Source organism: Wasmannia auropunctata, unplaced genomic scaffold (assembly GCF_000956235.1).
Source record: "Wasmannia auropunctata unplaced genomic scaffold, wasmannia.A_1.0 LD336064.1, whole genome shotgun sequence".
NCBI lineage: Eukaryota > Metazoa > Arthropoda > Insecta > Hymenoptera > Formicidae > Wasmannia > Wasmannia auropunctata.
The window spans coordinates 699,743-714,510 of NW_012026826.1; the positions used below are offsets into that span (position 1 = coordinate 699,743).

At 44.9% G+C, this 14,768-nt stretch overlaps 1 protein-coding gene across 1 annotated transcript in view; it reads left to right on the forward strand.

The window, feature by feature from the left end:
* Positions 1–14,768, forward strand: part of LOC105450258 (polypyrimidine tract-binding protein 1) — a 332,980-nt gene that overhangs the window by 261,499 nt on the left and 56,713 nt on the right. Inside the window, exon 7 of the mRNA XM_011690014.1 lies at positions 11,517–11,705. Coding sequence (XP_011688316.1) covers positions 11,517–11,705 — 189 coding nt within the window. The remainder of the gene's footprint in view (positions 1–11,516; positions 11,706–14,768) is intronic.

The following is a 14,768-nucleotide window of genomic DNA, read 5'->3' on the forward strand; positions in this document are numbered from 1 at the left end:
TATATATATATATATATATATAAAAGAACACTGTTAAATCTATAGTATTAAACTAAATCTTATTTAAGTCGCCACTGCTCCTACTTAATAAATAATTATTTTTTACTAAAACAATGAAGTTAAATAATTTAAAACAGTTCAAATTTAATCCAAATTTGGGTTAAATTCTATTATTTTATTTAAAAGTAACTATATTGTTTTAGTTCAAAATAATTATTTATTATGTAGGAGCAGTGGCAACTTAAATAAGGTTCAATTTGACACAATAGATTTAACAGTGAAGAGGAACAAACACAATAGATTTAACAGTGAAGAGGAGATTCGACACGAGAGTAAATCACGCGTTGCATAAAACGATAGGCGGAGAATTGCGAAATGAAACAACCAGCTCTTTCTTATTTCGTCTTTTTTTAACTGCATTCTCAAAAAAGGCCGTTGTACGGAATTTTGTGTGCCGTCGACAGACGTTTATACGGTCGTTGTGCTGCCGCTTTTGTTTGCGCTGTGGGCTTGAGAAAAAGGGAAAAGCTAATCGAGAGAAAAGGTATTGCTCCACTCGATCTCGTTGGAAAAATGTCGGGTTTTATAAAAGGAAATAAATGGCGTCTGCATTGCTCTCGCGATCGCGGGACCGAGCTCACGTTATCCCTCCTTCCGTTTTTTTTTTTATATGACATCTCCCCATTATTGCTTGACTTCTATAGGGATTATTTTCAAACGTCAGTTTTTACGGGCGAAGATACAGAATTGACAAATTTATGGATATTTATATATAATTTAAGAATACTTTAATATATATATATGAAGAAATATTTGTTTTCAGCTTTGCATTAATATATAAAATACACACGTCATTTATCACGCAGACCGAAACTGACCCTTCGTAGCTGTAGGTGCTTACGACCTTCAAGCATAATAGTTGAAGATTAATTTTTCAGAGTTCTTTCATCCGTCTTGCCTCGAACGACGACACTCTGCTCGCGCGACCCTCTTTCGACGTCGTTTGTTCCGATCGAAAGTCCGATCATCATGATTACCTTTTTACAACGAAAAACGTCCGCCCGGAGCTTTCAAACAAGCTTTGTCACGTATAACGGCATCCGATCGTCATGACTCGGGGATACCACCGTCAATACGCCGATTTCAATTTCGCGGGATAAAAACGCGCCCGTTGAATGAGAGGATGGATTCCTTACGCCGGTTCTATGTAGGTTGTATCAGATGTCCTGCAGATATCCCGCACGAGTTTGGCTTTCAATATATCTAGGCGGCTCAGAGAAAGTGCGCCACTTCCGAGACGGTCCCTATCGTGACTATCGTGTATCGATAACCCGCGGGTCGTCTCGAACACACAGGAAAATATGGCATCGTCACGGATGGAACATATATTTCGGTGGGCCGCGATAAACGGCAGAATTGAAGTCGCAATGTCATCGTTAAAATGAACTCTCCGACGCTTTTCTTTTCACTTCGATTCGCGCATCTGTCGTACATTCACGGCACTCTCGTAAGATTGGAAAAGATATTCTGAATAATCGATTTGCGTGAAAATCATTGGAGAAACGCAATGTCACGCTTGAGAAATAAAACTTTGATATATCTTATTATATAACAGCGGGAAATTAATATTGCATTGTGCAATTATAAAGCACACAGAAAGATTATTAATGTATTTTTTTTTAATGTTCATCCTACGAGCACATAATGTGGACGTACAATTTATCCTAATTAGGGAGGACATTGATTTATTGTAATTCTTAACGTTCGAAAGTAGACCTCTTTGTGGTATTAGCGTCGTTTTCCACTGATTACTTGAATCAACCTCGCGGTATAAATAATTTTACGTAAAAGAGCGCGTACACCTCTTGGTGGAATATAATTTAAGAGCGTAATTAATTCTACATTATTAATTCTTATTAATGAACTCATCGCGCTGGTCGTGGACTGAGAAAATGTTTTTAAAAAATTCTGTTAGCGGATTATTTTTATGTTACATAATACGCAACGGGAAAATAACAACGCGCACTGATGAGCGAGATGGATAAACATTTAAAAAATCCAGATTAATAATAAAAGTTTTGATTTATGTCAAAGACGAGAACATAATGTACCGCCACGCGTAGATATATGTGCACGGGGGGAGCGAGGGAGGGGCGGAGGGGGAGTGGTGAAGGCGGGATACGAGAAGGTTAACGATTTCCAGTCGGGAAATATTGATATACGCAGGACGCATATTTTTATGGGGGCCCATAAAAATCGGTCGCGCCACGGACGACGGCAGCCGCGCCGTCGAAAGAATCGTAAAAATTTCACGCACGCACGCGAGAGACGCCCGGCGAGCTCTCGCGGCCCGTGCATTCTTTACTTAAGTCGCGCATTCGCGATCCCAACGAACCTATAAGCCGTAAACAATAGTTACGCCCGGTATATAAGGCGCGTCAAATTATCAAGATATATATTCCTAACCCCGGGCGGCTGAAAGACTCGAAGGGTGGTACGGGTGGCGAAAGGGTGAGAAGGAAAGAGTTGGCAGAGGAGAAAGAGAGGGAGAGAAAGAGAGAGAGCGAGAGAGAGAGAGAGAGAGAGAGAGAGAGAGAGAGACGAGAAGAGCTTTCGCGTAAGAAAAAGGGGGTAGAGAGAGGGTGGCTGGCTCGCTCGGATGGTTGGGAAATCGACAGAAGGAGGCTGCTCGAGGATGGTGGTGCGCTCCATGCAGACACCCAGCGGCCCCATTGCACCCTGGGGTCTGTATTAATGATATAATATTTCTTTGATTCACCGAAGCGGCGGTACCTCCCTTAACAACCACCCTCCTTGGGCCCCAGAGTTGATCCCAACTCCCCCCTCCCCCCCCCTCGTACTCCCTCCTCTCTTCTCTGTCTCTCTCTTTCCTCGAGTCATCGAGAGGGGATAGAAGAAGACAGTGGACGAGTTCAAACGTAGTTTCCAGCCGAAGGAAAACCCGTTTTGCGTCCCTTATAGCGGAGATAAATTACATTCATGTTCTCCACCCCGCGCGTTCTCCTCACCCTCCTCCCACCCCCACCATCGCCTGGAGCGACTACCTCCCGGGCACCGCGCGAGTCCCCCGTTCGAATCGTCGTCGGAAGACGAGATTCGAGGAACGTAGCGGAGTTTATTTAAATCAGAAATAACTCTCCGCCCTCTCCCTCCCCCCCTCCCCCCCGGTTTTCTCCCCGCTGCAGGAGCATCTCTCGCCGTTCCTATATTTCTCTTTCACTTGTCCTCTCCCTCCAATCCTCGTCGTCTCGCAACCCCTTTCCCCGTCGCTGCACCGAAACTCGCTAGAAACTTAGCGGATGGCTTATAACGCTTATAACTCCGTCAATGATAACGAGGTTCCGCTTCTATCCGCTCTAATAACAATCTCATGACAAATTGCCCGTCTCTACGGGGTGTCGTGGTATTATCGCGATTTCTTTTACATTTCTGGCTGACTTGGATTTTCTCCGAGCAGAAATTGAACGGAAATTGTTCCTGTAATTGCCTCATTTTTAATTATATAATAATAATGAAAAATTTAAAATTAATGAATACTTATTTAATTTCATTTATTATAAAGAACTTGGAAATTTTAATGCAATCGTCTTGAAGAGTTATATGTCTACCTCTCTCTCTCTTTTTCTTTTACGTTCGCATATTTTCTGTGAAAACACGGCAGATTCGAGGGGGGGGGGCTGAATGTCAGTAATCTCTATGGCAGGTTGAAAACCGCGATTATCGCGGACTTTCCAAAGAGCGCCATCCTTCCCGGAGTCTGCGCAATGCGAGACGTATCGCTAAGAAAGCACCCGCGGGAATTCGCGAACTCGAACGGGACTTATTCACCGGGATGCGAATAAATTTCGGCGGGAACTTCGCCGGGCGCGAGAGGTTGAACGACGCGGAAGGAAAGAAGATAGAGGGGTGGCTTTCTGAAGGGTCGATTTTTCGAGCGAAGGCGGGGGGGGGGGAAGACCCTCTCTTCGATCCATCGGACGTGCACGACTCGTGCTGCGCACCCTGCGAACATCAAGACACACACAGACGCGCGCCTACTATACATACGCGTGCGTGATGTGTATACGTGTGTACGCAATACGTTGGTAGGTTGGATGTTTATGGCGGGGCGCGAGTATTTGATCCAATAACGGCTTTATAGCCGACATCGAGCGCGAGCGCGCCGCGGTTTCTCGATGGCAAAATGTTAGTAAGTTTGTGGCCGGGCCCGAGCCCGGAGGAGGACTGCGGATAATCCGGGATCACAAAGGGTGAGATACCCGTCCGTATACCGGAGATCGCGAGGAAGGGAGAGAGAGAGAGAGAGAGAGCCGGAGCTCGAAGCGGAGGATACGAGAAGGGGAGCCCGGGATCTATCGTGTGTCACGACGTGGGGATTATAGAATTTCGGTCGTGGCGAGTATACATGTTTGCGTACCCGGGACCAGTCAATCTAATTCGATCCCCCACGACGACGGAGGGATAACGGCGCGACGAGAGAATATGTCGAACTTTTAATTAAAAATTATTACGTGAGCGGCAAGGTGAATTACGTAAGTGAATTATGTCACTGCAATTTAAAATTATACAGTGATATAATTGCGCGCGTCAGGGGACAAAAGCTTATTATGCATCAAAGGAAGCGCGGGACGGCGACGCGCGTTGAATACGCGCTGCGGACGTGAAGAAAGAATGATATCGCGCGCGACGTGGAGAGCGGCGCGGAGGGAGGTGAACGGGGAGGCAAAGGAAATGTTACGGATGCGGGACATCCGATCTTCTCCTGATCGCGAAGTCGAGATATATGAGAGAAAGATAGAAACATTGCGTCGCTCCTGTTGCGAGCCATCACCGATGTATATAAACGTATCCGCAAAATAATAAAGTCCTCCGGCCGCCTGTTTTCTCGGTGATGTACGACCCTATAAATGTAGCCGGCATCCCTTGTAATGGGGGTTCTGCCTACGGACCGGTGGTATACCGCCTGTACGATTACCACCGCGACCCACCCTCGCGTCCCGGGGTTTCCCCGCGTTTGCGCTACAACATGTGTTCCGCGTTTCTCGTACATGTGTCCGAAAATTATGGCTCGCTGCAGAAATCCGAGATCTGGCCCCTCTAATTATCTGCCGACGACGCCGGTTCTCTCGTTGCAGGCATAAATCGCCAATTCTTGGAGCGACGAATTAGCTGTATGTAGTCGCGAGTATTCCGTTGCGCGAAGTTCAGCGACTGTCACGGCGCTACTCGATTAGGATGATCGATGAATTAACTTTCCGTGCGAAAAGTGGAAATAATTCATCGGCGGTGTAACGACGATGACATCGCGTAACGGATTATATTTAATAGACTTCAAATCCGCACGCGCGTGCGCGCGCGCGCGTGCGGATCGCTCGACGAGGAGAGCATGCGGCTCGGCGCATCCTCGATCATAATTAAACGTAGCGAACGTTGGCGCGGCGAACGTTGTACGCGATGAGAGCTGCAAATGGTCGCGGAAAACATTTCCCGGATAGTCCATGAAATCCGAAACGCTTTCGAAATGTCACGATAAAACGGCAAACAACGTGGGACATCCAACAGCGAAAGCGTATATACGCGCCCGGCCCCTGCGTCGCCAAAGAATGCTCTTATATTTGCGTTTGGCGCGCTGCGGAAACAAAATAAAAAAAAATAAAAATAATAAAAGGGAAGGAAAAAATACGCGGCGTGGAGAATCGCCTGTAAATGCTCCGGCTTTTGTGAAATACAGCGGCCGACCGTAACGGTGTGCCGTTTGCTCGATAATTACCGCGCCGCGTATATACATATGTGCGCGCACGTATAGTTTGCAACAAGATCTTTTATCCGATCCGGTCGAGCGGAACGAAAAAACACGGGTGTACGCAAATCGTTCGCGAATCGCAACACGCACAATAGAACATGGAGCACGCGCTTCCGCCGGGTTCATTCAACGATGTGTATGTATAAAACTAGTTTTCGATGTGTAAAACTTTTTAACGTAAAAATTCTCCCATTAAACTACGATTGCGGGCCGATTGTGTTAGCCAGTCATGTGCGGCACGTGCGGGAAGAGGAGGGGAAGAGGGCGAGTGGGCGGGGGAGCGGTTCTGCACAGCCTCCGCCAATTAAAAATTAATTCGTCGGAAGTTTCCGCGCGTTTCTGAACGTATCTCCTCCCACGCGATGGGCTTATCGCGCGATTACATTACACCGCTCTATTTCGCAGTTCCAAAGGCACGTCGCGCGATCGACGAAACGTCGCCACGCGCGTACACTGTACGTTCTCGTTAGGCGGCTGAATGGATCATTGTCGCCGAAAATCGCGGCCGGGGCGCTTGATCGCCAAAGCGTGCCGCGTCGAGCGACGTGATCGCATGCGGCCGGCTGCGTGTCCGCCAACATAAGGGTCGAATCCCGGATTCAGCGGATCCCGCGCCGCGGAGGATTTCATCCTATTCGCACGGAAACCCAATTGCGCGGGGCTCTATGCGTCATTAGCGCTGGAAACGGAGTTAACGCCGTTAAATCCGGGTCGGTCGGTCGATCCGTCCGGCCGGCCGGTCGGCCGCGATATTATTCGCACTTGTGCCAACTACGCGTTCATTCGCTCCTTCATTCGTCCGGTCGTGCAGAATGAGCGTCGCCGCTCCGCGAAATGACGACCGACCCTCTCGTGCGAAATGCGAATGAGCGATCGTTCGCTCCGACCTGATTTCCGTCGACGAACATTTCTTTTCTCTCTCTCTCTCTCTCTCTCTCTCTCTCTCTCCTTGACTGCCATTCTCTCGATGCTTCTCACGTTTTTATCGCGAGCACTAATTTATTAGCATATTTGTTACTCATCATTGAAAAAGACACTCTCAAATTTTATCATTTCCATTTCGTATATTCGAGATCGCGATACGAGATTTTTCCATATTTCTTCCTCATCACATCCTTTTACGTATAAAATTTCTTGGACGTAATTACATCTACAAAATTTCTTGTCCGTAACTTTTTCAAGCGTAAGAAAAATTTATTTTACTACGCAAGACGCACAGTTCTCAGACCGCGATTATCATCAAGACTTTCCCAATCTCTGCTAAATTTGATACAGTTATATTTTTTATTACTCTAAAAATTTATTACAAATGTCTATTACATCTAAGTCTGTGACTAATTTTTACATGTCAATGAGTTCATACACGGAGAGAATTTACCCTGAAAATCATGTTAATTGTAGAACAACGTATAGTATTTCGACGAATTTTATGTGATTTTTACTATGTTTTTTAATATATACTACAACAAATTTATTATAGTGCACGGACAAAATTTGTCAAAATACTATGTTGTCCCACGATTAACATGATTTTCAGGGTAAAGTTTAAAAGGAAATTCTCTCCGTGTAGAGTGAATATAACGGCCTTCACACGTAAAAAAAATTGTAGTTGTAATCGTAAGACCGTTAATATATGGATACCAATCACAATCGAGAGCGCAATTTTGATTGTGTTTGGTCGATTTGTTGATGGCCTTACAGTTACGATACTAAAATTTTATTACGTGTGATAGTCTATAATAATTGCACCAAATTCAGCAGAGATTGAGAGAGTCTCGATGATAATCGCGGTCCGAGAATTTGCGTGTTTTATTTTACGTATGTAGCAAAATAAATTTTTCTTCACGCTCGAAAAGTTACTGACGAGAAATTTTTATTTCCTTTAACGTTCTATCAATATCGAATCTCGTCGCTTTGCCAATATTTTTCATGGCTTATTCGGCAAATATTCTCGATCTATAATACACAAACTAAAAAAACTGGGTCACCTCACTGATGCAAAATGAACCACTACGCGGGTAGAAAGGGTTTCAATATTTTTACACTTTACTAGTGCATTTTTGCAAGCGTGTAAATAATTTTTGTTGAGATATAATCGAACGTGTGTGTGAGGGAGGGGCGGGGGGGACGGAGAAATATAAACGAGATGAGCCGCTAAAACTCACAATGCCTCATATTCGATAAAAACAAATGCGTTTATTACGCGCGCGTCCTTAAAATGTTTATTTTAATCGCATGCATTTAATTAAATATGTCATAATTTGTTTATGGACACATGGCGGATACATGCGTTGTTTACGCATCGCGAATTACAACCGCGCTGTATTCGCTACATTAACAAATTGCTTTTTCACTAATGGAAAGATTACATCGGCTGCAGATTATAGTACGGGATACAAAGGATAGTTCATTGAAGTAAACACAAATACCCGCATGAAGTAATACCCGCTGTTTGCTTAGTGTTTCACTTGTCGTGTGTTACACAATTAATTAATTTGTCCGCCGCATACGCTGTAATTAGCGTAAGTGTCCGGGGTAACAAATCCAAAACGCGTTGACGTGCGTAGTTAGATAAATTCCAAACAATGCGATTCGCGCGTAACGCTAATAATAATTCCCTCATCTAGTTCATTGCTCAGATTAACTGACGCTATAGATTACCCGGCTGTATTTGCGAGCGAACTCGTATTCGGTACGTTACGGGCGGCATTCAGCTTGGCGGCAAATCACGAACTTTTCCGGAAATTCGTTCTGATTCTCATTCTCGCGCGTTAAGCACTAATCTCTCCAGAAGTGCGGAAAGTAAATGCTAATGTCATATTTGCGCGTGTGTTTACACAGCGTTATATTTATCTTATGCTCTGAAATTATATACGAGATTGTAACCTCTCCTGTAAACTTTCCTGAAATACGATATATGCGTGAAATTGTTATTTCTCTCTGCTCTCCTTCGCTCTAATTCTCGTTTTATTAACTCGGAAAAAATATAAATACACACACACGCCGAGGATGGCTCCTTCGAATATTCAAACACGGCGTGTATAATTTACACAGAGAAGTAAATTAAATATCACGGAAACTACTAACACGCAATCAATAGGCAACATGCCGCGTAATATCATTTAACGACGAGAGAGAGAGAGAGAGAGAGAGAGAGAGAGAGAGAGAGAGAGAACTTATATCAGTTTTGCCAAACGTAAAACATACAACAACGAGAGGGATATTTTATCCGGATAAAATTGCATTTCTCGATATCAGATTTTTCTTTGAAGCGCTCAAAAAGCGCTTCGTGGTAGTTTGCAAAAAGGCACGTTGCAAACTATGTAGATCATTTTTTTTCTATGTCTTTTTATCTTACGACGGGATATAATAAAATTTTAAGAAAGTTATCAAGTTAAAACGCGTAATAAGACGTGCCCCACGGGCACTTTCCCGTAGTGCTTGACTTGCGCACGGGGGAGGGGGGAGGAGGCGGTTACACAATAACGACGAATCCAGCTGACTCGCCGGGAGATCCCCGCAATCGAGCGGCGAGCCCTCGCGCTTTTGTACGTAAGGAACTATCCATTCGCGTTTCAATGCCGGTCGCGTCTTTCTCCTCCGGTCACGACGACGGGGAGACGAGGCTTTAAGTAATATCAATATCGATGCGAAAAGACGGCGGGTGTTGAACGCGAAAGGAGAAATGCTCAAGAGAGAGAAAGAGAGTGGGGAGGAAGAGGGAGTGGAAGAAGAAGCGAGTGTTGCAAATGCATCGATATTGAATTGAAAATGGATCGCGCGGAAAACGGAGAGGCGACTCCGTGTAGACTGTTCGGTGGCGAATATAACCGCGCGAGAGATCCGCACATAAACATCTTCCTTCCTTCCTTCCTTCCTTCCTTCCCGCCCTGCGCTCCTTTCATTCCCCTGCTTATCCGCCGTTTATATATATTATGAGCTTGCAAAATGCAGTTATCGCGAAACGTTATCCTCGCCCGCACTTCAAGACGATTACGCGACGTTTTATTAATCTTCTCGCTGTTCTCTCTCTCTCTCTCTCTCTCCACTCCCTCTACCTCCTAGCTCCTCCGCCGGGGCGAATCAATTTTCTCTATGTCTGGGGCTCGATTTCTATCTCGCCATTCTCGGCGAAATCGTGCCCTTCTTCTTCCTTCAGCGCACGGGCATTGATAAAAACGGGTCGGAGGACGGCACGGTGCGGCGGTAATGCTTTTTATTAAGTTTTCCTCGATAAACGTACCACTTGACTGTCGCGGATGCGACTTCGCGACCCGAGTGTCTTCGGGGAATTTTCCTTTACGCCGAGTTGCGCACGAGGACGATTTAGAAATACGGGGGGATTATTAATTTCATGAACACTCCTCAAAGGAGAAAGGAATCCAAGCGAAATTCACTCGGCGTCTCAGGAGAGACGTTTTTCTTTCGCCCGCGTTATATATATATATATATATATATATGTATATGGTTATACTTTTATTTCCCGACGAAATTACAATATAAATTATTACGAGACACGTAATACAATTGTACGATAGAAGAAAAGTTGCTGCCCCGTAAGAATACGTTTATTAATGCAAAAACGAGAAAGAACGAGAATGTCCGAATGAAAGGAGGACATTTTTGCGGAACCAATTGCCATCTTGCCGGCGGTATGACGTATAATTAAAACGAAATTCCTGTGCGTACAAATTTGCTCCGCCAAAACCCCCTCCGCCCCGCCCCGCCTCACCTCACCTCATCTCGCGTCACCACGTTTTCGTCTCTCGGTTCCCTCGAAATTTTGCCGTCTGTTTCCGAGCGTGTTTGCCCGCGTACGCGAGTTTCAGATATTCCATTACGACTTGCGCTCCGAGGTAAATATAAAAATGCTTTCCGTTCCTTCCTGCATGTTTTACCTTTCCGCGCATAAATCAGAAAAGAATCTCGACATAACTCGCCGAGATCGGTTTCGGGTTAAAGTAACTGCGCAAACTTGGACAGTCGTGCCCCCCCCCCCTCTCCTGCCCCCCGTCATCTCAAACTGTGCAAGGAGATTTTGCACGGCAACGAGAGCGACTGCAAAACGTAAACGCTTTGTGAAATCGTATACGCGGCATTTTACAGTCAAGTGGTTAAAGTAGTGAAAGCGTATCATACATCGGACCTCGGTTCATTAGTCTCGTAAATGTACAATGTGTGTGTTCTGGTCGTTTAAATATTTAACCAAATTAAAATAAACGTTTTAAGAATCGTGCGATGTAATTATCGTCAATTAACGTCAAGAGAAAAAGAAAATTAAGTCACGCTATAGGAAAAGGAATTTAGTGCGCCTTCGACCAAACTGTTTAACCGAGGCATTTTTTTTTCAACAGCAACCAAACATTTTGTTTTATATAACAAAAAAAAATCTAGTTGCACTCTGCAAAATACATTTTTACGCTTTGTTCCGCGTAACAAACGATTTTAAATGACAAAAATATTTGTTTATACCGGACAGTTCTGTCCGGTACATTTCAATCAAAATTTTGATTCATATAGGACGAAACGTTTTTCCTAGTGCAAGATTAACAACGTGCGCTTGTTCGAAATGTGATATATTTATTTGCACGTTCGATTTATTCACGTCTATATTTGAAACATTTACAAATGGGACATTCTGCGTGCCTCCGTATATAACTGACCGGGGAATCTTTTCCCTCTTATGTTGCAGGCGTTTCTTGAAATGGCGGACGAGAACGCTGCGGCGACCATGGTGACCTACTACGCTTCCGGTGTGGCCCAACTCAGAGGCAGAGCGGTCTACGTGCAGTTCAGCAATCACCGTGAACTCAAGACGGATCAAACGCACTCCAACAACGCGGTCAGTAGCCCAACAAATGATGTCGCCAACACCTCTGAGGTCTGTGTCATACTTCTCGCTTCACTTCTTTCTCGCTTCACTAAACCTCCGGGAAACGGCCGCATGAAACCCACACTGCCGCTATATTCTCGCCGTATAACTAACCCTCCTTCGATCTCTTCCTAACCACCTCGCCCGCTTTTCTCTTTCTCCTCTACTTCTCACCGATGACACAGGTACCTTAAGAGCGAGAAACTCCGAAGTAACTTCGGACTTTCATGTATACAAGCGAATATTTTGAACGCGTCGTGAAAATTTACGTGTAGATACACGGAAAGAACGATTTTGTTCAAAGGTCTAAAAATTTTTCTAAAAACAGATCTGAAAATAATTTTTTATTATATCATTAAAATAATTTGTTGGAATGTTAAAACTGATAAGCATTGCTATAAAACATTTTGATGCTTCAACAATCATTTTCACTTTTGCGCAAAATTATTTTGATTATTGAACAAAAATTATTTTCAGATCTGGATTCAGCAAAAGTGTTCTTTCCGTGTAGATATTTCGTAAATACGACAGATTTTTGTGTGACAACAATTAACGTTGAACGTTGATTCATGTTATCTGAGAAGCAATACTTGTCGCGCGCTTCACGTCCCGTCGATCGACGGTGACTTCGATGCCTCGAAGCCGTCGGCCGAAGGCGCGGGCGCGGGCATTGAAACAGGAGGAAATCCTGTCGATACAATGGTCGTTAACCGCGCTCGCGCGGCCAAATCAGCCTCGGCAACTACATTATTTATGCGGGTTAATTAATTAAGCCGATACCTACGGCCCCTTGCATATATCTTTGATCAATCGGGATATAACGCGGTCCCGCGAGCGCGCAACGGGGCGCGCGCGACCATGCGAGAGAGAGCGAGCGCGCGCGGGTGGGACGCGCGCCACACGGCCATTTCGCCGTCAAGTCAATCTAAACACTCCGCGTCCGCAAACTCCGTTATAATTAATGCGTCCATAATTTATGAACGATCCCCCGGGCGCGAGCGCGGGTGCGACGCGACGGTTCGTCCCTCGCCGCGCTCACCCCTCCTCGCCGAGTCCCCTCGTCTCTTGTCCTACGTGCGACACACACGGTTGCGCTTATAATACTGCTTGGAATCTGCGCGTGTCATCGTGCGCTGCCGGTCATCATTGGGAACTAGTTAACTCTCTCTCTCTCTCTCTCTCCCTGCGCAAACTCGGCCCCGCACGGCCGTATTCCGAATGAAATTTGTCAGCGAATTAATTAGCACGCGAACTCAACCGGCGAATCAATTAACGGAATTCGGTTAGGGTATAACTCGCGTCGGTCGTTGTGCACGCTCGCTCCCTGGCCACGCGCGTGCCAACTTCGTTGCAACTTATTACCTACTATTGTCGCTGTTCGCTCCGCGCGTCAAGTCGGAATTAACGCGCATCTCTTTTTAAATCGCGTTTTCTCCCTGAGGATTTGCCGGATGGAAACGGTCAATGTGGAACGTTTTCCCACTCGGAAATCCGGCGCGAACGATAACACGGCGAACGACGCGCACGTGCTCCCGTGCGAATCCGCGCCGCGACGCGGCGTGTCATTGTCTTCTCACCGTCGCGTCGTCTTTCAATTCCGCCGCGGGAGAGTCGCGAGAGCGACGTCGTCGCGTGCGGAGCTAGTGTTATCGTTAATCAGCGCCCTCCCCCCTCCTCCCCCTCCGCCAATTCGCGTCGTCGACGTCGTAACTCCGTAAGTTTCCCGGATGCCACCGATGTCGGTCTGTCTGCCACCCTGCCAAGGACATACACACACACACGCCCACCGTCCTCCCCTCGTCTCCGAGTTACCGAACTGCCGTTGCCATCCTCCACCCCTCGGGGGCGCAACTTCGCGGTGGAAACGGACACCGATCCCACGGGGAATCCTGCGGGAAAGTTTCACGTGTATCGTGACGAGGGAGAAGGACGAGGCGGGCGAGGGAGGAGAGCGAGGTGGTGATAGTCCGCGCGAAAAATAATAAATAAGGGAGTAAATAGCCCGGCGACGCGCCTCCGTCGCCCGCCTCGTGCCTTCTCTTGACACGAGGAAACTTTTTCCGCGCACACGTGACCGTGGAAGCTTTACAATCCACGGGATTCACTAGGACCGGGCGACGTGTGCGCGCGCGCGCGGTTTGCCCGAGAACGACATTTTTATCGTAGTTCTAAGAAACTCATATACGCAAAATCTTCTGCCACCTTATCGTGCGAATTAGCGCTTCGTTAAATATAGAGTCGTAAAAAACACACGGAACGAGAAGTTGAAATAACTTTCTTATGTGCTTAATGTAGACTTTTTTTCATACGCCACGCAGGATTCTAGTCTCAGGAAATGTTGGAGTCGTTTTCACTTTGCCTCATGAAGATTCAATTTTTACGTTAATTTTTTAAAATTTATATTTATATACATATATATATATATATTTGTAAAAAAAATTTTACTTTGATGATTTTTACTTGAAGCGCGTAGAGAAGATGTTAAATATGCTAAATTTATCATCGCTTACTCATTTGCGATATTAAATAGTTGATTTAACTTGAAATTAAATTCTCGACGAAGGAAAATTAATTGCAAGGTATGTTAAAAATAAATATATAGAATTTAATTTATACTTAAATATACTTATATATTTAAAGTTTTTCTCCAGTTATTGTTACCAAGATAACACTGCTGAGAGACAGCTATTCGTATCGAAATTTATAATTCTTGATTGTGACAGTGAATTTTTCTCAAAATAGGAATGGCATTTTAGTGCATCAAGAAAAAGTGTTACATATTAATTAATTTCATATTAATTTATATTAATTATTCATTCGAGAATAGGAGAATGCTCAAGCATCAATTTAATTTCCGTTCTAATAATTAAAAAAAAATATGTCTCTTTAAGCGTTTTTAAGCAGTAATTTTATCATTGGTATATTTTAGCTCAAATTATTTGTGACCTTAAATAGCCTTGTTCGACGCTAAAATCTGTTAAGTACTCGTATATAAAGACGACGTTAAAGTTATTTTCGCATTTTTCTTGGGTAAAGAAAAAGAAGGAAACCGCGATGCTTTCGAGGAAAGGG